Source organism: Apodemus sylvaticus, chromosome 17 (assembly GCF_947179515.1).
Source record: "Apodemus sylvaticus chromosome 17, mApoSyl1.1, whole genome shotgun sequence".
NCBI classification, from domain to species: domain Eukaryota; kingdom Metazoa; phylum Chordata; class Mammalia; order Rodentia; family Muridae; genus Apodemus; species Apodemus sylvaticus.
Genome location: NC_067488.1, coordinates 562,103 through 583,748, shown reverse-complemented (window position 1 = coordinate 583,748; position 21,646 = coordinate 562,103). Strand labels below are relative to the sequence as shown.

At 39.2% G+C, this 21,646-nt stretch overlaps 1 protein-coding gene across 2 annotated transcripts; it reads left to right on the top strand.

The window, feature by feature from the left end:
* The first annotated feature begins 251 nt into the window (after positions 1-251).
* LOC127667933 (cytochrome b-c1 complex subunit 7) lies at positions 252-4,853 on the top strand. 2 transcript variants are annotated; one of them, XM_052161342.1, is made up of 4 exons: positions 252-358; positions 2,667-2,738; positions 3,930-4,105; positions 4,685-4,853. In XM_052161342.1, the coding sequence occupies exons 1-4, from the start codon at positions 340-342 to the stop codon at positions 4,760-4,762; spliced, it is 345 nt and encodes a 114-aa protein (XP_052017302.1). In that variant the 5' UTR covers positions 252-339; the 3' UTR covers positions 4,763-4,853. The 2 variants fall into 2 exon arrangements, with proteins under 2 accessions (XP_052017302.1, XP_052017303.1); XM_052161343.1 differs by having other exon boundaries at positions 253-358; positions 3,930-4,096.
* The last annotated feature ends 16,793 nt before the right edge of the window (positions 4,854-21,646 follow it).

Genomic DNA, 21,646 nt, shown 5'->3' with positions numbered 1-21,646 from the left:
TACCGCAAAAGTTCTTTCCTATAACAGAGCATTGAACCGTCCCCTAATTTCACACTACTTTTCCCATTGTGTCAGGAAGAATGTTTCTTGTAACAAGGCACACAAAAAGATCAGCCTAACGTGTGGAGACCATTATAAGAAAGACTAAACAAGCGCCTTCCACTGGCGGTCAGAGCAGTGACCTGCCCTTCCTTCCCCCTCCCCTCCCCTCCCCACCTTATCTCCTCCTCTTTCCTCCCCTCCCCTTTCCCCTTCTGAAAGTATGCAGGGCGCCTGCGCAAAAACCGGGCGTGTCCTTTAGGATTTACCCAGAAGGCAGCGCTTCATTCTAAGGTCAAAATGGCGGGCAGGCCTGCTGGTAAGTGGTGTGGTCCTCCTTTGTGGGTATCATGGAGCGGTTGTGTTTTCTCACGAACTTGCTCTCCATTTGCTTTAGCTGAGTTAGTTTGCGGTAAGAGACGTGGCGGCCCGGCCCGTCCGGACAGGCTTCTCTGAGCCAGGGCGGGCCTCTGGCGGAAGGAGCCCGCCCGGGCTGACCGCGGGTCGGCCTCCTTCCCTCTCACCTTCGGGAGGTGAGGAGGCCGGCAGAAGACGGCCACAGAGAGTGGGGAGCATTTGGAGTCAGTGACAGTGGTCGGAGCAAGTAGCACCTGAGCCGGCGCGCCGCTCCCGGAGCTTGTCGGAAGAGTTAAGGGAGGAAAGATAGGTTTATAGTGAGGTTTCAGGTTAACCTGGAGTCGGAGCTCAGAGCTGTGAGGGCTTTACCCATTTGACACAGTTTTAAGAAACCTTACTAAATTTACGGCATTCTGTTTCGTTATTTGAGTTTAATATTTACATAAGCTTGCTTTTCTGCAACAGGCTTTTGATCTAATATGGTAAGGGTGAACAGAGTAGTGCCTGACACACTTGTTAAGTGAATATTAATAGATATCATAATCACTGCTATGTTTACTTACAATTTACTTCTTATGCGCTGTTTTTTTTAAGTATTTGTGATTTTTTGAGCCAGGGTGTCATGTAGCCCAAGTTATCTGTGTGTTGATGGATGACCTTGAACTTCTGATTCTTTTTCCTCTACCCTAAAAATGCTGGAATTGCAGGAATGCAGCACTATGCATGTACTAGAGTTGGAGCCAGGACTTTGTGGTGTATGATAGGCAAGCATTATACCAACTGAGCATTAACCCTTGAGTATTTTAATTTTCCCTTAGAAACAATTTTATGTATGACTTCTAATTTCTAATTTCCGTACTAAGGAGTATGAAGTTAGGATTGAGAAGGGAGCTTCTTTTTTTCTTCTATGGTAAGAACGTAGTCTTAGGCAAAATAGTAAAAGAAAACTTAGGGACTGAGGATATAGCTCAGTTGATAAAATTTTGTCTTGCACCAGCTCAATTTCCAATTCTCAGAGCCCATTTTGTTTGTTGAGCTTTTTCATTTTTAAATAAAGCCTGAGTTCCATTATATGAAGCACTGTCTCAGTAGCCCTACTCCATGCGTGTAGGGGCTCACTGGCCTGTTGGCCTAATGTTCTTGGCCGTTCCAAGCCATCTCAAAAATGAAAAAGGATGGCTAGGACCTAATGTTGTCCTCTGGTAGTCACATATTCCCTCCCCTATCCCTAACATTTTAAAAAGAAAGGTTAAGCTTGCTCTGCATTCTTTCCTGTACCACATCTGGTCAACAACAAGCACTCTCCTGCTTCCTTGGCCTCTTCTCTGTTACCTCTCTGAGCCTCAGCCTACTTCCCCAAAGCGTTTTAAGTTGTTTTGTTTTTGCATGAACTCTAAGGCTGTGCTATATTCCCAGCCCCTATTTTAGTTTTTGTTTGTTTGTTTATACAAGGCTTGGTATTCACAGTTCCTGCATGCTGAAATTACAGGGATGCTGTTTAAGAGATTTAAATTTAACATTGAGTGTTTGTCTTTTCTTTCTTTCTTTTTGTTGTTGTTGTTGTTTTCGAGACAGAGTTTCTCTGTGTAGCCCTGGCTGTCCTGGAACTCACTTTGTAGACCAGGCTGGCCTCGAACTCAGAAATCCACCTGCCTCTGCCTCCCAGAGTGCTGGGATCACAGGCGTGCGCTACCACTGCCCAGCGAGTGTTTTTCGTTTTCCATGTCCAAATACTATTACTCCCTTGATGAACAGTCTGCTGTTTGAGAAAAGGAAAATGGGCTTCTTTTACTAATATATTGATATTTAAATTAGCTGATAGTATGAAAGTTTTTCTAGAAATAATTATAAATTATATTTTAATTATTTAAAATTATAATTTTAAAGATGATAGCCAAATAAGACAATGTAGACTAAAACTTTTGGAGACTAGAAGCCTGCCACTGAACCTGAACTCTCACAGCTCCACTTCCTTCCTCAACTACAGAAAACAGAAATGCTTCAGATCCTGTCCTGTCCCCTGTTCTTCAATTCTTATGGTAGCAGGACAGAGAATATTGGACTTTGTGAACCCAAAGTGGCAGGAAGTATACCTGTGGCTATTAGGCACCTTTAGTTTTGAGTTTACCATTTGTTCCCACAGTGTCATGAGTGGAATGATTATCTACATTGTATATAAAGGGATAGTCTTAAGTTTATAAGAGAACTGGGTCTTGCCAATTGGTCCATTTCTTTTTAAGTATATTGTAATAACACTGTGGTGATTGTAGTTGCAGCATCAAGCAAGTGGCTGGATGGTTTTAGAAAGTGGTATTACAATGCTGCAGGATTCAATAAACTGGGTGAGTATCATTCTGTAGTCTGCCTTTTCTTGTTCTTCCTGAATTCAGTGCTGTTAAAGAATTTTTATAGTTCAAAGGATATATTTTGGTTTTGTTTATGTGATGTTTGAACTTTCTTAGTGTTGTCTGATTTACTGTGAACTTCACATTGTGGTCTAGAAGCTGAATGGAAGCATCAGCAGATCTTAGGGTTCCTTAGTATAAATTTAAGTTCTTTATGTCTTTAAAAAAAATTATCATTTGCATCTATACCAAGGTATGCTTGTGGAAGTTAGAGAAAGACTTCTGTGAGCTAGTTCTTCTTCTTTCATGGTGTCTATGGATCAAACTTAGGATTGTACAATAAGTACCTTACCTGCCTACCCATCTCCCTGGTCCTAGTTATATAATATCTTGATCTCAGATTAGAAGACGAGATGGGAGTCCACATGGTTTCAAGGTCAAGGTACACATTTTAAATGCTTTCTGAACTGGTTCATATGAAGTAGGAATTTTCTGATTGTGCTTTTAAAAAACCTATATATTTCTTCAACCAATAACTTGGGTCTAAAATGCATTTGGTTTCCATCTTTCCTTGTAATTTGGTGCTTTTTCAGTCAAATCTTGAGTTTTAAGTCATAAAGATACTTGGTTCATTAGAAAAGAAAAGTTTCGTATGGAGGAGATGGCTCAGTGACTCCACAGGCCTAATGACCTGAATACAGAACCCACATCAAAGCTGACACAGCACAAGCAGCTGTAATACCAGTGTGCTACTCTGGGAAGGTGGGAGCAGAGGCAGGAATCTCTAGATGCTAGTTGGTTAGTTTATGCAGCAACTCAGAAATGATCTTAAACAAGGTGAAATCTCAAGGACTGATAACCTCAAGTTTACCCTTCGGCCTCCATGTGTATGTGGGGATACATATGTGTACATGAACACACACACAGACACACACACACATGAAAAGTTCCTACTAGATAAGGTGAGTTATGTAATTTTAGTACTGGGGAGGCAGAAGCATCCCCATTACTTAAAACGAAGATGGTCGTTTTAAGGCAAATGAGTCCAAGGCTGGGAAGAAACAAATGATTCTCTGTGAGTTCAAGGCTAGCAAGGCTACAAAGTGAGGCTGTCTCAAAAATGCAAAACAAACAAAAATCACCTTTTTGAGATTCTTCTTTAATCTGGGTCTTCTGTTCCTCTTGCAGGGTTAATGCGAGATGATACCATACATGAAACTGAAGATGTAAAAGAAGCTATAAGAAGGCTTCCTGAGAACCTTTATAATGACAGAATGTTTCGAATTAAGAGAGCCCTGGACCTGACTATGAGGCATCAGATTTTGCCTAAGGATCAGTGGACAAAATACGAGGAGGTAGAACAGGTTTGACGTGTCTAGCAGTGTTGGTCACTCAAGATGCAGTATCAGAAACAGGGGAAACGTGCTTGCTTGTTCAGTGTTTTAGTGTTCTTCAAGTCATGCCACATAAGTCGCGTTTCAGCAGCCAAGTGAGGTTAGTAGAAAGCTGTTGGCTCTATTTTTAAATAGCAACAAGGTGAGACTTGGAGGTGAAGCGTCTTCTGTTTCACTGAGCTAGTTTACTATGGAAGGCCTGGGCTAGAATTCAGATTTCTGCCTCATCAGCCATTCTTGCTTTCGCTCTACTCTGGTTCCTGGTCTATGAAAAGAAATTTTAGTTATACGAAGTCTATTGAGTGATTTTTATAGCTTTGAGCATGGACATCTGTCCTCAAAAGTCATCGAAACCAGGCAAGCCTATAGGCATTGCACGCTTTCTCCTGATCTGCTCACTGCATTATACTTTCTGAGGTTTTATATTTAAAAAGCACTTATTTCCTAGAGGTTCAGATTATATTTTCTTCTGTTACAAGCAAAGAGTAATTAATTGCAATGAATTTCATTGGTGGTTTAAAGCCTTTTGTTTTCTTCTTCATTCTTTAGGACAAATTCTACCTTGAACCCTATCTGAAAGAGGTTATTCGGGAAAGAAAGGAGAGAGAAGAGTGGGCGAAGAAATGATCTTTTACAAAGTTACTTCAACCCGAATAACAATTTAAGAATTATTTGTTCTACCTATGTCTTACTTTAAATAAATGTCTGTTGTAACCATTGTTGGATTATTTGAATTCAATTCAAACTCTTACTCTTATAATTATTGTTATCATTTTTCTGACACAATTGTTTCAAGACTTCTAAGATATTTTTAGTCGCTGCTTAACTGGAGATGAAAGGAGCCGCTTTAATCATCTCTTCATTGTCTAGGTAACTCGTCAGCTTACTGAAAGATACAGCATTTTATACAAGCTGAATAGTAAGCTTTAGATTCTCCTTCTGGACTCCTGGGCAGTCATAGCAAGGCCTATACAGGTGAGATGAAGGATCAGGCAGCTAGCACAGCACAGTTGGGCCATAGCTTTCAAAGTGACTGATGGAAAAAAGGGAAAGTTTGCCCCAGGTTAATTACCCAGGACTGGGGACACAAGTCTTTCAGAACATTGCCCTCTGCCTACATTTATTTTGCATCCCGCCATTTAGAAAAAGTCTGTATTCCAATATGGGCTTTTATAGTTTATCTGTGTATGTTCAGGTGCACATGACCCTATGCTAATCAGTAATAAGTAAGTAAATACATAATAAATCAGGCATTAGGAAGACAACAGAGAAAAACACAAAAGCAAATTATGCTTTTATGTTCCGTTAAGAACTAGGAGCTCAGGGAGTCTTGTGGAAGAATTGGGGTAAGGTTTGATGGACCCAAGGAGGATGTGCTGTCCAACCAAAGTGAGTATGGGCTGGATCTGGGCTATCTGCGCGTGTGTAACGTGGGGCTTGGTCTCTTTTTTTCTTTTTTCTTTTTCTTTTGTGTAACGTGGAGCTTGGTCTCTTTTTTCTTTTTTCTTTTTCTTTTTTTTTTTTTTTTTGAGTCAGGGTTTCTCTGTGTAGCCCTGGCTGTCCTGGAACTCACTCTGTAGACCAGGCTGGCCTTGAACTCAGAAATCTGCCTGCCTCTGCCTCCCAAGTGCTAGGATTACAGGTGTGCGCCACCACGCCTGACTTGGAACAATGTTTTCTAACAGATGAATATATGCATTCTTTTGACAAAAAAATAAAAAGACAAGTTAGCCTTTAAAGCAAGATCCTAACGGGGTTTTGTTTGAGGCTTGACCATCCTGGACTCACTTTGTAGACCAGGCTGGCTTTAAACTCACAGAGATCTGCTTGTCCCTGCCTACTGAGTGCTAGAATTAAAGGTGTGTACCACCATGCCTGGCTCCTAACAGGTATTTTAAAGTCAAATGTGCTTAGCATGTTGGCATGTGCTTGTAATAGATCCCAGCACTTGAGACTAGCTGGGGTTGCACAGTAAGACTTCGGGAAAAAATATCTTAAAAGTGGTATAGAGTTAGTAGAAGGCTAATTTATTATTGATTCAATTTCCAGGAATAAACTTTCCTTAGATCCTTAATCTTATTTTGAAACCTATCCTGGAAGTTATTCTTGCTAGTTCTCTAATGAGTTAGAGCCTTCCTAAAAATGTCTTTCTTGTAGTACAAGTAGTTCTTTAACATCCTTAACATTTAAGCAATTAAAGTAAGACTAAAGGCAATTCCAAGACATGAACTTCAACAGATGAGGTTTTGACTTACTAGGAACAGGAGGTTCCAGGCTGGCCACCTCTTTTATAGTTAAAAATGTGGCATAATGGGCTAGAGAGATGGCTCAATGGTTAAGAGCACTGACAGCTCTTCTAGAGTTCCTGAGTTCAATTCCTAGTAACTTTGTGTTGGCTCACAACCATTTGTTATGGGATCTGATGTCTCCTCTTCTGATTTGTCTGAAGACAGTGACACTGTACTAACACAAAATAAATATATCTGTAAAAAATGTGCTGTAAAAATGATATGAGGAAAGATTTCATCCCCAATCTAAGCTGCCATTGTACATCACTTAGTTACTGAATTCTAAATAATAACAATAAGTGCAATATTTTTGAAAATCATAAAATGTACTTACTGTTCTTTGGGTTTTTGTTTTGAGTTTGTTTTTACTTTGAGGCTTATATTTTTTCTTTTTTTTTTTAATTTTTTTATAGAATATAAAAAAACATTGCCAATGGTAAAACCACTCCCACCTTCCCCCCCCCCCCTCGGTTTCCCTTCATTGGGGCTTCTGTTGAGCCTTTACCTGACCAAGGACCATTCCTCCCACTGATGCTCAACAAGGCCTTCCTCTGCCACATTTTTGGCTGGAACCATGTGTGCCCCTTGGTTGATGGTTCAGTCCCTGGGAGTCCTGGGGCATCTGGGTGGCCGAAATCATTGTTCTTCCCATGGGAATGTAAACCCCTTCAGCTCCTTTGGACTATCTTCCAGCTCTTCCATTTGGGACCCCATGCCCAGGCCAATAGTTGGCTGCTAGCATCTACCTCTGTATTTGTAAGGCTCTGGCAGGGCCCCTCCAGAGACAACCATTGCATGCTCCTTTTGGTATGCACTTATTGTCATCCATAGTAGTGTCGGGGCTTGTTGACTGTTTATAGGGTGAATCCCCAGGTAGGGCAGTCTCTGGGAGGCCTTTACTTCAGTCTCTGCACCACACATTGCCTCCCTTATTGCTCCTGTGAGTATTTTGTTCCCTTTCTCAGAGGAACCAAAGCACCCTCACTTAAGTCCTCCTCCTTCTTGAGCTTCCTGTGCTGGGTGCATTGTAATTTGCCAGTCATTTCATATTACTACTGACACAGAAAAGTTGCTTGATTCAGAGCAGGGTATTATCAACCATATACCCTGTTATGTTCTGAGGTTTAATATTTTTTATTAGATATTTTCTTTATTTACATTTCAAATGTTAGCCCCTATCATGGTTTCCCCTCCAAAGACCCCCTATCCTATGTCGCTCCGCCTGCTCACCAACCTACCCACTCCCTCTTCCTTGTCCTGGCATTCCTTGTCCTAGGGCATCTAGGACCAAAGGCTTCTCCTTCCTTTGATGTCCAACAAGGCCATCCTCTGCTACATATGCAGCTGGAGTTGTGTACTCTTGTTGGTGGTTTAGTTCCTGGGAGCTCTGGGGGTACTGGTAATATTGTTCCTCCTATAGGGCTGCAAGGTTCTTCAGCTCCTTCAGTCCTTTCTCTAGCTGCTCCGTTGGGGACCTTGTGTTCAGTCCAATGGTTGGCTGAGAGCATCCACCTCTGTGGCAGAGCCTCTCAGAAGACAGCTATATCAGACTCCAGTCAGCAAGTGCTTGTTGGCATCCACAATGGTGTCTGGGTTTGGGGAGTGTATATGGGATGGAACCCCAGCTGGAGCAGTCTCTGGATGGTCTTTCCTTCAGTCTCTGTGCCACATTTTGTCTCTGTCTCCTCCAACAGGTATTTTGTTCCCCTTTCAAAGAAGGTCCAAAGTATCCATACTTTGGCCTTCCTTCTTCTTGAGCTTCATTTGGTCTGTGAATTGTATCTTGGGTGTTCCAGGCTTCTGAGCTAATATCCAATTATCAGTGAGTGCATACCATGTATGTTCTTTTGTGATTGGGTTACCTCAGGATATTTTCTAGTTCCATCCATTTGCCTAAAAATTTCATGAATTCATTGTTTTTAATTGCTGAGTGATATTCCATTGTGTAAATGTACCACATTTTCTGTATCCATTCCTCTGTTGGGGGACATCTGGGTTCTTCACAAATTCTGGCTATTATAAATAAGGCTGCTATGAACATAGTGGAGCAGGTGTCCTTATTATGTGTTAGAAAATATTCTGGGTATATGCTCAGGAATGGTATAGCTGGTTCCTCCAGTAGTAGTCCAATTTTCTGAAGAACTGCCAAACTTATTTCCAGAGTGGTTGTGCCAGCTTTCAATCCCACCAAACGTGGAAGAGTGTTCCTCTTTCTCCACATCCTTGCCACCACCTGCTGTCACCCAAGTTTTTGATCTTAGCCATTCTGACTGGTGTGAGGTGGAATCTCAGGGTTGTTTTGATCTACATTTCCCTGATAACTAAGGAGGTTGAACATTACTTTAGGAGCCTTTTGGCCATTCAGTATTCTTCATCTGAGAATTCTTTGTTTAGCTCTGTAACCTTTATTTATTTGTTTGTTTGCTTATTTGTTTATTTATTTGGTTTTTCGAGACAGGGCTTCTATGTGTAGTCGTGGCTGTCCTGGGCTCTCTACACCAGGCTTTCCTTGAACTCAGAAATCCACCTGCCTCTGCCTCCCAAGTGCTGGGATTAAAGGCGTGCCTGGCTGTACCCCATTTTTAATTGAGTTATTTGATTCTCTGGAGTCTAACTTCATGAATTCTTTGTATATATTGGATAATAGCCCTCTATCAGATATAGGATTGGTAAAGATCTTTTCCCAATCTGCTGGTTTCCATCTTTTTTTTTTTATTGACAGTGTCCTTTGTCTTACAGAAGCTTTGCAATTTTATGAGTTTCCATTTATCAATTCTTGATCTTAGAGCATAGGCCATTAGTGTTCTGTTTAGGAAAATTTCCCCTGTGCCCATGTGTTCAAGCTCTTCCCCAGTTTCTCCTCTGTAAGTTTCAGTATATCTGGTTTTATGTGGAGGTCCTTGAACTACTTGGACTCGAGCTTTGTACAGGGACATAAGAATGGGTCAATTTGCATTCTTCTGACAGTTGAGCCAGCACCAGTTGTTGAAAAGGCTATCTTTTTTCCACTGGATGGTTTTAGCTCCTTTGCCAAAGATCAAGCAACCATAGGTGTGTTGGTTCATTTCTGGGTCTTCAGTTCTATTCCATTGATCTACCTGCCTGTCACTGTACCAATACCATGCCGTTTTTATCACTATTGCTCTGTAGTATTGCTTGAGGTCCAGTATGCTGATTCCCCCAGAAGTTCTTTTATTTTTGAGAATAGTTTTCGCTATCCTGGGGTTTTTGTTATTCCAGATTAATTTGAGAATTGCTCTTTCTAACTCTATGAATTGAGTTGGAATTTTGATGGGGATTGCATTGAATCTGTAGATTGCTTTTGGCGGGATGGCCATTCTGACTATATTAATCCTGCCAATCATGAACATAGGAGATCTTTCCATCTTCTGAGGTCTTCTTCAATTTCTTTCTTCAGAGACTTGAAGTTCTTATCATACAGATCTTTCACTTGTTTAGTTAAGAGTCACACCAAGATACTTTATGTTGTTTGTGAATATTAAGAGGGGTGTCGTTGCCCTAATTTCTTTCTCAGCCTTTTTATCCTCTGAGTATGGGAAGGCTACTGATTTGTTTGAGTTGATTTTATAACCTGCCACTTTGCTGAAGTTGTTTATCAGCTGTAGGAGTTCTCTGGTGGAGGTTTTGGCATCACTTATGTATACTATAATATCATCTGCAACTAGTGATACTTTGATTTCTTCCTTTCCAATTTGTATCCCTTTGACCTTCTTATGTTTTCTAATTGCTCTAACTAGAACTTCAAGTACTATATTGAAAAGATAGGGAGCAAGGGGGCAGCCTTGTCTAGTCCCTGATTTTAGTGGGGTTGCTTCAAGTTTTTCTCCATTTAGTTTGATGTTGGCTACCGGTTTGCTCTATATTGCTTTTACTATGTTTAGCTATGGGCCTTGAATTCCTGACCTTTCCATGACTTTTAACATGAAGGGATGTTGAATTTTGTCAAATACATTTTCAACATCTAATGAAATGACCGTGTGTTTTTTTCTTTGAGATTGTTTATGTAGTGGATTGCATTGATGGATTGCATCCCTAGGATGAATCCTACTTGATCATGATGAATGATCATTTTGATGTGTTCTTGGATTCGGTTGGCAGGAATTTTATTGAGTATTTTTGCATTGATGTTCATGAGGGAAATTTTTCTGAAGTTCTCTTTCTTTGTTGGATTTTTGTGTGGTTTTGATATCAGTGTAATTGTGGCTTCATAGAACAAGTTGGGTAGTGTTCCTTCTGTTTCTATTTTGTGGAATAATTTGAAGAGTATTGGTATTAGGTCTTCTTTCAAGGTCTGATAGAATTCTGCACTAATACCATTTGGTCCTGGGCTTTTTTGCTTGGGAGACTTTTTTAAAAAAAATTTTTGACATATATCACATATATAAATATTTTTTATGTCACATAAAAATCCAAAGTAACATATTTTTAAAAATTTTTTAATCCTATGGATATTATTTATTTATTTTTTATTTTTTATTCGATATATTTTTTATTTACATTTCAAATGATTTCGCTTTTCCTGGCTTCCCACTCCCCAAAGTCCCATAAGCCCTCTTCCCTCCCCCTGTTCCCCCATCCACCCTTTCCCACTTCCCTGTTCTGATATTGCCCTATATTGCTGCACTTAGCCTTTCCAGAACCAGGGGCCGCTCCTCTGTTCTTCTTGGAGGTCATTTGATATGTGGATTATGTCTTGGGTATTCCAAGTTTCTAGGCTAATATCCGCTTATCAGTGAGTGCATACTATGATTGATCTTTTTGACTGGGTTACCTCACTTAGTATGATGTTCTCCAGCTCCATCCATTTGTCTAAGAATTTCATGAATTCATTGTTTCTAATGAATGAATCCATTATGTATATATACCACATTTTTTGCATCCATACTTCCATTGAGGGATACCTGGGTTCTTTCCAGCTTCTGGCTATTATAAATAGGGCTGCTATGAACATAGTGGAGCACGTATCCTTAGTACATGCTGTGGAATCCTCTGGGTACATGCCCAAGAGTGGTATAGCAGGATCTTCAGGAAGTGATGTGCCCAGTTTTCTGAGGAAACGCCAGACTGATTTCCAGAGTGGATGTACCAATTTGCAACCCCATCAGCAGTGGAGGAGTGTTCCACTTTCTCCACATCCTCGCCAACACCTGCTGTCTCCTGAATTTTTAATCTTAGCCATTCTGACTGGTGTAAGGTAAAATGTCAGGGATGTTTTGATTTGCATTTCCCTAATGACTAATGAAGGTGAGCATTTTTTAAGATGCTTCTCAGCCATCCGAGGTTCTTCAGGTGGAAATTCTTTGTTTAACTCTGTACCCCATTTTTAATAGGGTTATTTGGTTTTCTGGGGTCTAACTTCTTGAGTTCTTTGTATATATTGGATATTAGCCCTCTGTCGGATGTAGGGTTGGTGAAGATCTTTTCCCAATTTGTTGGTTGCTGATTTGTCCTTTTGATGGTGTCCTTTGCCTTACAGAAACTTTGTAATTTTCTGAGTCCCATTTGTCAATTCTTGATCTTAGAGTATACACTATTGGTGTTCTGTTCAGGAACTTTCCCTCTGTACCGATGTCCTCAAGGGTCTTCCCCAGTTTCTTTTCTATTAGCTTCAGAGTGTCTGGCTTTATGTGGAGGTCCTTGATCCATTTGGAGTTGAGATTAGTACAAGGAGACAAGGATGGATCAATTCGCATTCTTCTGCATGCTGACCTCCAGTTGAACCAGCACCATTTGTTGAAAAGGCTATCTTTTTTCCACTGGATGTTTTCAGCTCCTTTGTCAAGGATCAAGTGGTCATAGGTGTGTGGGTTCATTTCTGGATCCTCAATCCTATTCCATTGATCTGCCTGCCTGTCACTGTACCAGTACCATGCAGTTTTTAACACTATTGCTCTGTATTATTACTTGAGGTCTGGGATACTGATTCCCCTAGAAGTTCTTTTACTGTTGAGAGTAGTTTTAGCTATCCTGGCTTTTTTATTATTCCAGATGAATTTGAGATTTGCTCTTTCTAACTCTATGAAGAACTGAGTTGGGATCTTGATGGGTATTGTGTTGAATCTGTATATTGCTTTTGGCAAGATGGCCATTTTAACTATATTAATCCTGCCAAGCCACAAGCATGGCAGATTTTTCCATTTCCTGAGGTCTTCTTCCATTTCCTTCTTCAGAGACTTGAAGTTCTTTTCATACAGATCTTTCACTTGTTTGGTCAGAGTCACCCCAAGGTACTTTATACTGTTTGTGGCTATTGTGAAGGGGGTCATTTCCTTAATTTCTTTCTCAGCCTGCTTATCTTTTGAGTATAGGAAGGCTACTGATTTGCTTGAGTTTGTTTTATAACCGGCCACTTGCTGAAGTTGTTTATCAGTTGTAGGATTTCTCTGTGGAGTTTTTTTTGGGTCACTTAAGTAGACTATCATATCATCTGCAAATAGTGATAGTTTGACTTCTTCCTTTCCAATTTGTATCCCTTGACCTCTTATGTTGTCTAATTGCCCTAGCTAGTACCTCAAGTACAATATTGAAAAGATATGGAGAGAGAGAGAAGCCTTGTCTAATCCCTGAATTTAGTGGGATTGCTTCAAGTTTCTCTCCATTTAGTTTGATGTTGACTACCGGTTTGTTGTATATTGCTTTTACTATGTTTAGGTATGGGCCTTAAATTTCTGTTCTTTCCAAGACTTTAAGCATGAAAGGATGCTGAATTTTGTCAACTGCTTTTTCAGCATCCAATGAAATGACCATGTGGTTTTTTTCTTTGAGTTTGTTTATGTAGTGGATTGCATTGATGGATATCCGTATATTGAACCAACCCTGCATCCCTGGGATGAAGCCTACTTGATCATGGTGGATGATCATTTTGATGTATTCTTGGATTCAGTGGGCAAGAATTTTATTGAGTATTTTTGCATTGATATTCATAAGGGAAATTGGTTTAAAGTTCTCTTTCTTTGTTGTATCTTTGTTTGGTTTTGGTATCAGCATAATTGTGGCTTTGTAGAAGGAATTGGGTAGTGTTCCTTCTGTTCCTATTTTGTGGAATAGTTTGAAGAGTATTGATGTTAGGTCTTCTTTGAAGGTCTGATAGAATTCTGCACTGAAACCATCTGGTCTTGTGCTTTTTTTTGGTTGGAAGACTTTCTATGACCCCTTCTATTTCTTTAGGGGTTATGGGACTCTTTAGATGATCTGACTATTTGATCCTGATTTAATTTTGGTATTTGGTATCTGTCTAGAAAATTGTCCATTTCTTCCAGATTCTCCAGTTGTGTTGAGTATAGGCTTTTGTAGTAGGATCTGATGATTTTTTGAATTTCCTCAGTTTCTGTTGTTATATCCCCCTTTTCATTTCTAAGTTTGTTAATTTGGATACTGTCTCTGTGCCCTTTGGTTAGTCTGGCTAAGGGTTTATCTATCTTGTTGATTTTCTCAAAGAACTAGCTCCTGGTTTTGTTGATTCTTTGTATGGTTCTCTTTGTTTCTACTTAAGATTGATTTCAGCCCTGAGTTTGATGATTTTCTGTCTTCTACTCCTCCTGGGTGAATTAGCTTCTTTTTGTTCCAGCACTTTCATGTTTGCCATTAAGCTGCTAGTGTATGCTCTCTCCATTTTCTTTTTGGAGGCACTCAGGGCTATGAGTTCTCCTCTTAGCACTACTTTCATTGTGTCCCATAGATTTGGGTAGGTTGTGCCTTCATTTTCGTTAAATTCTAAAAAGTCTTTGATTTCTTTCTTTGTTTCTTCTTTGGCCAAGGTATCACTGAGTAGAGTATTGTTCAGTCTCCATGTGTATGTGGGATTTTTGTTGTTTTTGTTGCTATTGAAGACCACTCTTACTCCATAGTGATTTAGTAGGAGGCATGGGATTAGTTTGATCTTCTTATATTTATTGAGGTCTGTCTTGTGACCAATTATATGGTCAATTTTGGAGAAGGTACCTTGAGGTGCTGAGAAAAAGGTATATTCTTTTGCTTTAGGATAAAATGTTCTATAAATATCTGTTAAATCCAATTGGTCCAAAACTTCAACTAGTTTTACTGTGTCTCTGTTTAGTTTCTGTTTTCCTAATCAGTCCATTGAGGAGAGTGGTGTGTTGAAGACACCCACAATTATTGTGTTAGGTGCAATGTTTGCTTTGAGCTTTAGTAAAGTTTCTTTTATGAATGAGGGTGCCCTTGTATTTGGAGCATAGATGTTCAGAGTTTAGAGTTCTTCTTGGTGGATTTGTCCTTTGACCTGCAAAAAGTGTCCTTTTGTGTCTCTTTTGATGACCTTAGGTTGAAAGTCAATTTTATCTGATATTAGGATGGCTACTCCGACTCCTTTCCTGAGACCATTTGCTTGTAAAATTGTCATCCAGTTTTTACTCTAAGGTAGTGTTTGTCTTTTACACTGAAGTGTGTTTCCTGTATGCAGCGAATTGTAGGGTCCTGTTTCCTTATCCAGTCTGTTAGTCTATGGCTTTATATTGGGGAATTGAGTCCATTGATGTTAAGAGATATTAAGGAATAGTGATTATTACTTCCTGTCATCTTTGATGTTATTTTTATATTTGAGTGTTTATCTTCTTTTGGGTTTCATGAAAGAAGGTTACTATCTTGCTTTTTCCAGGGTGTAGTTTCCCTCCTTGTTCACAGTTGTCTCTATGAACCTGGTGTTGCCCATTTGCTCCTTCAGGGAGTGATGATGGTAGATGCTGCAGGTACCTTTTCTGAGTGCTGATCCCTCCGCAGGGCAAAAGATCCCCCAACCTTGTTGGTCCACAAACAGCTCGCCTAGCTGCCCTGGCCCTGAGTCCAGGTAAAAGCTGACAGGATTAGGCCTGAGTAATGTTCACCTAGGGCTATGTCTGCTAACTGGCAAACAAGACCAGCTAATGCCAGAGATAACAAGATGGCAAAAGGCAAATGTAGGAACATTACTAACAGTCCTGTCAGGTAGTCAAGATGGTATGGTGTGCCCCTGCAAGTGCTGGGCAGTCTGCAGGGCAAATGACCCCCCTACCGGGTTGGAGCACAGATGCCCCCCCTCCCCCGCCCCAGCTGCCCAGGGCCTGAGTACATGCAAAAGCCTGACAGGTTTAGACCAAAGCAATCTTAGCCTTGGGCTATGTCTGTGTAGCTAGCTTTGTCCCTTAGATCACTCTGGCATCTGGTGTCCCCCTGAATGTTTTGGGTTAGGAGCTTTTTGCATTTTGCATTTTCTTTGATTTGGTCAGTGTTTTCTATGGTATCTTAGAATTTTACCTGAAATTCTCTCTTCTGTCTCTTGTGTTTTGTTGGTGATGTGATCTCTTTCCTAGGTTTTCTATCTCCAGGGTTGTCTCCCTTTGTGATATTTTTATTATGTCTATTTCCCTTTTTAGATCCTGGATAATTTTGTTCAATTTCTTCACCTGTTTGATTGTGTTTTCCTGTCATTCTTTAAGGGATTTTTTTATTTCCTCTTTAAGGGCTTCTACCTGTTAACCTGTGTAGTCCTGTATTTCTTTAAGGGAGCTATTTGCTTCTTTCTTAAGTTCTCTATTATCCTTAAGAGATGTGATTTTAAATCAGAGTCTTCCTTTTCTGGTTTCAGGTTTACACAGGGCTGTCACAAGGCCTTTAATGAGATGTTTAACAATTGAAAAGGTGGAATCTGAGAGTCTGCAGAGAAGAAAGGGTAACAAAATGTGCATTGAGCTAAACAAATGCAAATTTCAGGTGAAGATGCCACAGGCACAGGGACTCTGGGACTACTACCTCAAAGTGCTTTGGTTTTGAGGAAATGGGAAACTTTAGAAGTTGTGCATAAAAAACTCCTGAGAAAAGAGAAATCTAAAATGATAAAGAAAAAAAAAGAGTAGCTATGGCACATTAAGAGATAGTAATTATTTGAATAGTGTTTGGCTTCATGTGAGAAGGCTAGGCTGACTCCATGACAAGTTTCAAACTGGCAGTCTAGGAGACTAAGACTAAAGAACTGGGCAAGTCCAGGCAAGTCAGGTAAAAAAAAATCTCAGCCTTCAGGCAGTTTGTCAAAAACTAGAAAGTGCCCAGTCACTTTCTAGCCTGAAGCAAGAACATTGGGCAGGCAAGTTTCCAGACCTCCCCAGTAACTAGTTCCAGCCTCCATACCTGGATGGTAATGAATGCCTTTAAAGATGGAGTAAGATAGAGGTCACCTATCCTGGAATACCCTAATGTGCTTTAAGTCTTACCTGTAAGCTCACTAGGTAGTCTATGTTGGTAATGGGGAAACGCCAGCATCCTGAAATTATACAGAATAAAACATTCTTTGCATTTACATACTATCTGAGTGCGGAGTTTCCTTCTTAGGTGAATCATGGACCCTACACAAAAACATGGTAGGTTCTAGATATGTTCTGTAGAGTACCATAGAACATATAGGGAAATGAATAAGGGTATAAGAGAAAATCTCATTGATTATTTCATCTTTGCTTTGTTTTTCTGTATTTATTTGTTGTTCATTTGTTTGTTTTTGAGTTTTTAATAGAGAAGACATCCTGTAGGTACATGTAGTCTGAGAATAAGTAATATGCATTTTAAGTTTGGCCATATTTTGTTGCTATGTAAGAAAACTAAATAACTTTTACTACATTTTTTTTTAATGGTTACCATTAGTGTCCAACAAGTAGCAGGAATAACATTAAAATTCGTATATTAAATGCAATAAACACCTAAAAAGTACAATGTGCATTTTACCCCTCTAATCCTAAACTACATAATAATATGGGCATTCTGCATGTTCCTCTAGTTCTATGTTCATGCATCTTCCACAGGACCCTGCTATACTACTCTTGTACATATACCAGAGGATTCCCCAGATGCAAAAAGGACACATGCTCCCTATGTTCATAGCAGCCTTATTTATAATAGCCAGAAGCTGGAAACAACCCAGATGTCCCTCAATGGAGGAATGGATACAGAAAATGTGGTATATTTACACAATGGAATACTACCCAGTAATTAAAAATAATGAGTTCATGAAATTCTTAGGCAAATGTTTGGAACTGGAAATTATCATCCTAAGTGAGGTAACCCAATCACAAAAAACACACATGGAATGCAGTCACTGATAAGTGGATATTAGCCCAGAAGCTCTGAATACCCAAGACACAATTAAGATATCAGATGATTCCCAAGAAGAAGTAAGGAGGGGCAGTGGCAGCAGCAGCAGCAATAGCAGCAGCAGTAGCCTTCCTATACTCAAAGGATAAGCAGGCTGAGAAAGAAATTAGGGAAATGACACCCTTCACAATAGCCAAAAACAGTATACAGTACCTTGGGGTGACTCTTACCAAACATGTGAAAGATCTGTATGACAAGAACTACAAGACTCTGAAGAAGGAAATGGAAGAAGACCTCAAAAAATGGAAAAACCTCCCATACTCATGGATTGGCAGGATTAATATAGTTAAAATGGCCATTTTGCCAAAAGCAATATACAGATTCAATGCAATACCCATCAAAATCCCAACTCAATTCTTCAGAGTTAGAAAGAGCAATTATCAAATTCATCTGGAATAACAAAAAACCCAGGATACCTAAAACTATTCTCAACAACAAAAGAAATTCTGGGGGGAATCAGTATTCCTGACCTCAAGCAGTACTACAGAGCAATAGTGTTAAAAACTATATGGTATTGGTACATTGACAGGCAAGCGGATCAATGGAACAGGATTGAAGATCCAGAAATGAACCCACATACCTGTGGCCACTTGATCCTCGACAAAGGGGCTGAAAACATCGAATGGAAAAAAGATAGCCTTTTCAACAAATGGTGCTGGTTCAACTGGAGGTCAGCATGCAGAAGAATGGGAATTGATCCATCCTTGTCTCCTTGTACTAAGCTCAACTCCAAATGGATCAAGGACCTACACATAAGGCCAGACATTCTGAAGCTAATAGAAAAGAAACGGGGGAAGACCCTTGAGGACATCGGTACAGGGGGAAAGTTTCTGAACAGATCACCAATAGCATAAGCTCTAAGATCAAGAATTGACAAATGGGATCTCATAAAATTACAAAGTTTCTGTAAGGCAAATGACCCCATCAAACAGACAAATCGGCAACCAACAAATTGGGAAAAGATCTTCACCAACCCTACATCAGATAGAGGGTTAATATCCAATATATACTCAAGAAGCTAGACCCTAGAAAACCAAATAACCCTATTAAAAATGGGGTACAGAGTTAACCAAAGAATTTTCACCTGAAGAACTTCGGATGGCAGAGAAGCATCTTAAAAAATGCTCAACTTCATTAGTCATTAGGGAAATGCAAATCAAAACAACCCTGAGATTTCATCTTACACCAGTCAGAATGGCTAAGATTAAAAATTCAGGAGACAGTAGGTGTTGGCAAGGATGTGGAGAAAGAGGAACACTCCTCCACTGCTGGTGGGGTTGCAAATTGATACAACCACTCTGGAAATCAGTCTGGCAGTTCCTCAGAAAACTGGGCATGTCACAGCAGTAGTGTGGTATCTTGTGTATATTCGCAAGAGTGGTATTGCAGCGTCTTCAGGTAGATCTATTTCTGTTTTTCTGAGGAGTCTCCAGAATGATTTCCAGAATGGTTGTACCACTTTGAAGTCCCACAGGCAATAGATGAGTGTTCCTTTTTCTGCACATTATTGCCAACATTTGTTGTCAGCTGAGGTTTTCAGCTTAGCTATTCTGATTGGTGTAAGGTGGAATTTCAGGGATATTTTGATTTGCCACTCTCAGTTCACTAAGGATTTTGAACATTCTTTTGTTCTTAAAATTGTATTCCCCTCTAATTTATTATGTGTGATGATTAATGCTGATCATTATTGGAATTTTATTTATAACTTTCTCTGAGAAAGGATTCTGGGCATGACTCTGAGGATATATTGAATATTATTAGATTCCATCTATACTTAAGTAACTGAAATGGTCAAAGTAATAATATAAATGGGATCTACTATTCCTGTCATAGTTCCTGGTATATATAAAAGGACAAAGCTTACTGAATATGAGCATTCATTTTCCTCTGCTTCGCAACTAGGTGAACGACACTAGCTACAAACTCCTGACATCAGAACTACTGTATGATGATAACTTGAGCCCTCAAATAATGAGCTATTTTTTCTAATGTAAATAATTTTTTAGAGTTCCTTTTCACAGAAATAGGAAAATATCATTTTTTGAAAAGTGTAACTACAATGCACAGGAGGGAGTCTGATTTTATTGTATTAATAAATTGTTGACTCAGTCATGGGGAGTGTTTTTTTAGCAAATATTTTTATTGAATATATTCTTCATTTACATTTCAAATGCTAAAACCTTTCCCCGTATACCTCCTCTGAGAATCCCCAACCCTCCTGCCATATCCTGGCTCCAATTATATGTCCTTCCACATGACCTACTCCCATCTACACCCCCACCACCACTTATTTCACCATACTGGGGCATTTATTGAGCCTTCCTAGGACCAAGGGCCTCTCTTCCCACTAATGCACAACAAGGAACTCCTCTGACACACTTTTGGCTGGAACCATGTGTATCTCTTGTTTGTTCAGAACATGGGGAGTGTCTTATGTTGAGAATCTGGAAGAATTTGGTCAGATAAATTCCCTACTTTCATTTATTGAGCAGTACTTAGAGTGACATTCTTTTGTGATCTGGAAAAAAAAATTTAAGTGCTTCTAGAGGATCTGTCACATGAAATCAGGTGCCTGATTAACAGAAGTGGAAGAGAATACTGTAAATGTAATCTTCCAAATACTGTGTAGAATCAAGAGTCAGGCACACTGGAGTCCAAGCAATAACATAATTTAATACTATTTATTAAAATAGATAAGAATATGTAATACATAACATAAAATAAATACAGTAAGTGAAACTATTTGTAACAATGAAGTTAAATATAAAACTGAAGTAGTTTCTTGTAATAATCTCTTCTGCCATGGTTAAGAGGGAAGTGGAAGAGAACATTGAAATAGAATGACCTGCGCCTTCTTCGGTCATTAAGACGTTTCCATTGTGGAAAGTTCTATGTTGATGCTGTTTCATTGTCCTCTGCTAAATGAAATATAAAAATGTCACGGTTAGACAAACATTCTCAGTTATAGATTCACCCTACTTCAAATAAGACTAAGTTATCAGTATATTTTCTGAACTCTACACAAAGAATTACTTGAGTTAACACTATATCTGATTTTGAATGGTATTGCCTCTTAAGATTCTTCACATACATGTTGTAGTAAATCTTTTGCAACTTAATATGTATACCAAATGCCACGCATTTGGCAAGATTATCTCTCAAACATCATTTTTTTGTACAAGATAGCACAGCTTGTTGGCACATAGTTTAAGCTTATAGTATGTTGAATGGATTTTTAAATAAAATACTTGATTTAAAGAGAACATTTTTTTTCTTTTAGATATTTTTTTATTCGATATATTCTTTATTTACATTTCAAATAATTTCCCCTTTTCTGGCTCCCCACTCCCCGAAAGTCCCATAAGCCTTCTTCCCTCCCCCTGTTACCCCATCTACCCCTTCCTACTTCCCTGTTCTGGTATTCCCCTATGCTGCTGCACTGAGTCTTTCCAGAACAAGGGGAAAAAGAACTTTTTAAAAATAATTTCATATCCAGAATATCACACATGACTTATATACCATGGAAAGAAAGGAAAGAAATGTAGCATGTAATATTCTGGAATTCATACAGGGTCTAAAAAAATTCCCTTGACATACATATATGTTTGTAAGCTTATACATATGTGTGTCTGCATGTATACCTATGTATATATTCATATAATCATACACAAGTTAAGTGTTGTTTAAAACACTTTTCCAATGCTTTAGTATCATGATATGCTCTAATGGTGCTCCGTTATTTTCAAATTTATAAAATCAGGAAATGATGTCATCCTTCCATCTACTTGGTAACTGATTCAAATTCTCTTAACCTGTAGGGACTTCTGCATGAGGAGCAGTAGATGAAATATTTAATTCTGCAGTATTAGCATTTAAGGTTTATCGCTGTGACCATCTATGGCTTTTCTTATAACAGGTGACTTTCCAGCAGTATTTTCTGACATCTTTATGTCATTGGACTTCTTTTAATTATCGTCACAAATGATATGGACCTCATCTCCAAATATATCAACATAGTTGTCAGTCATGATTTGTATAATAGATATCTGTAACACCACAAGGTAAAAAC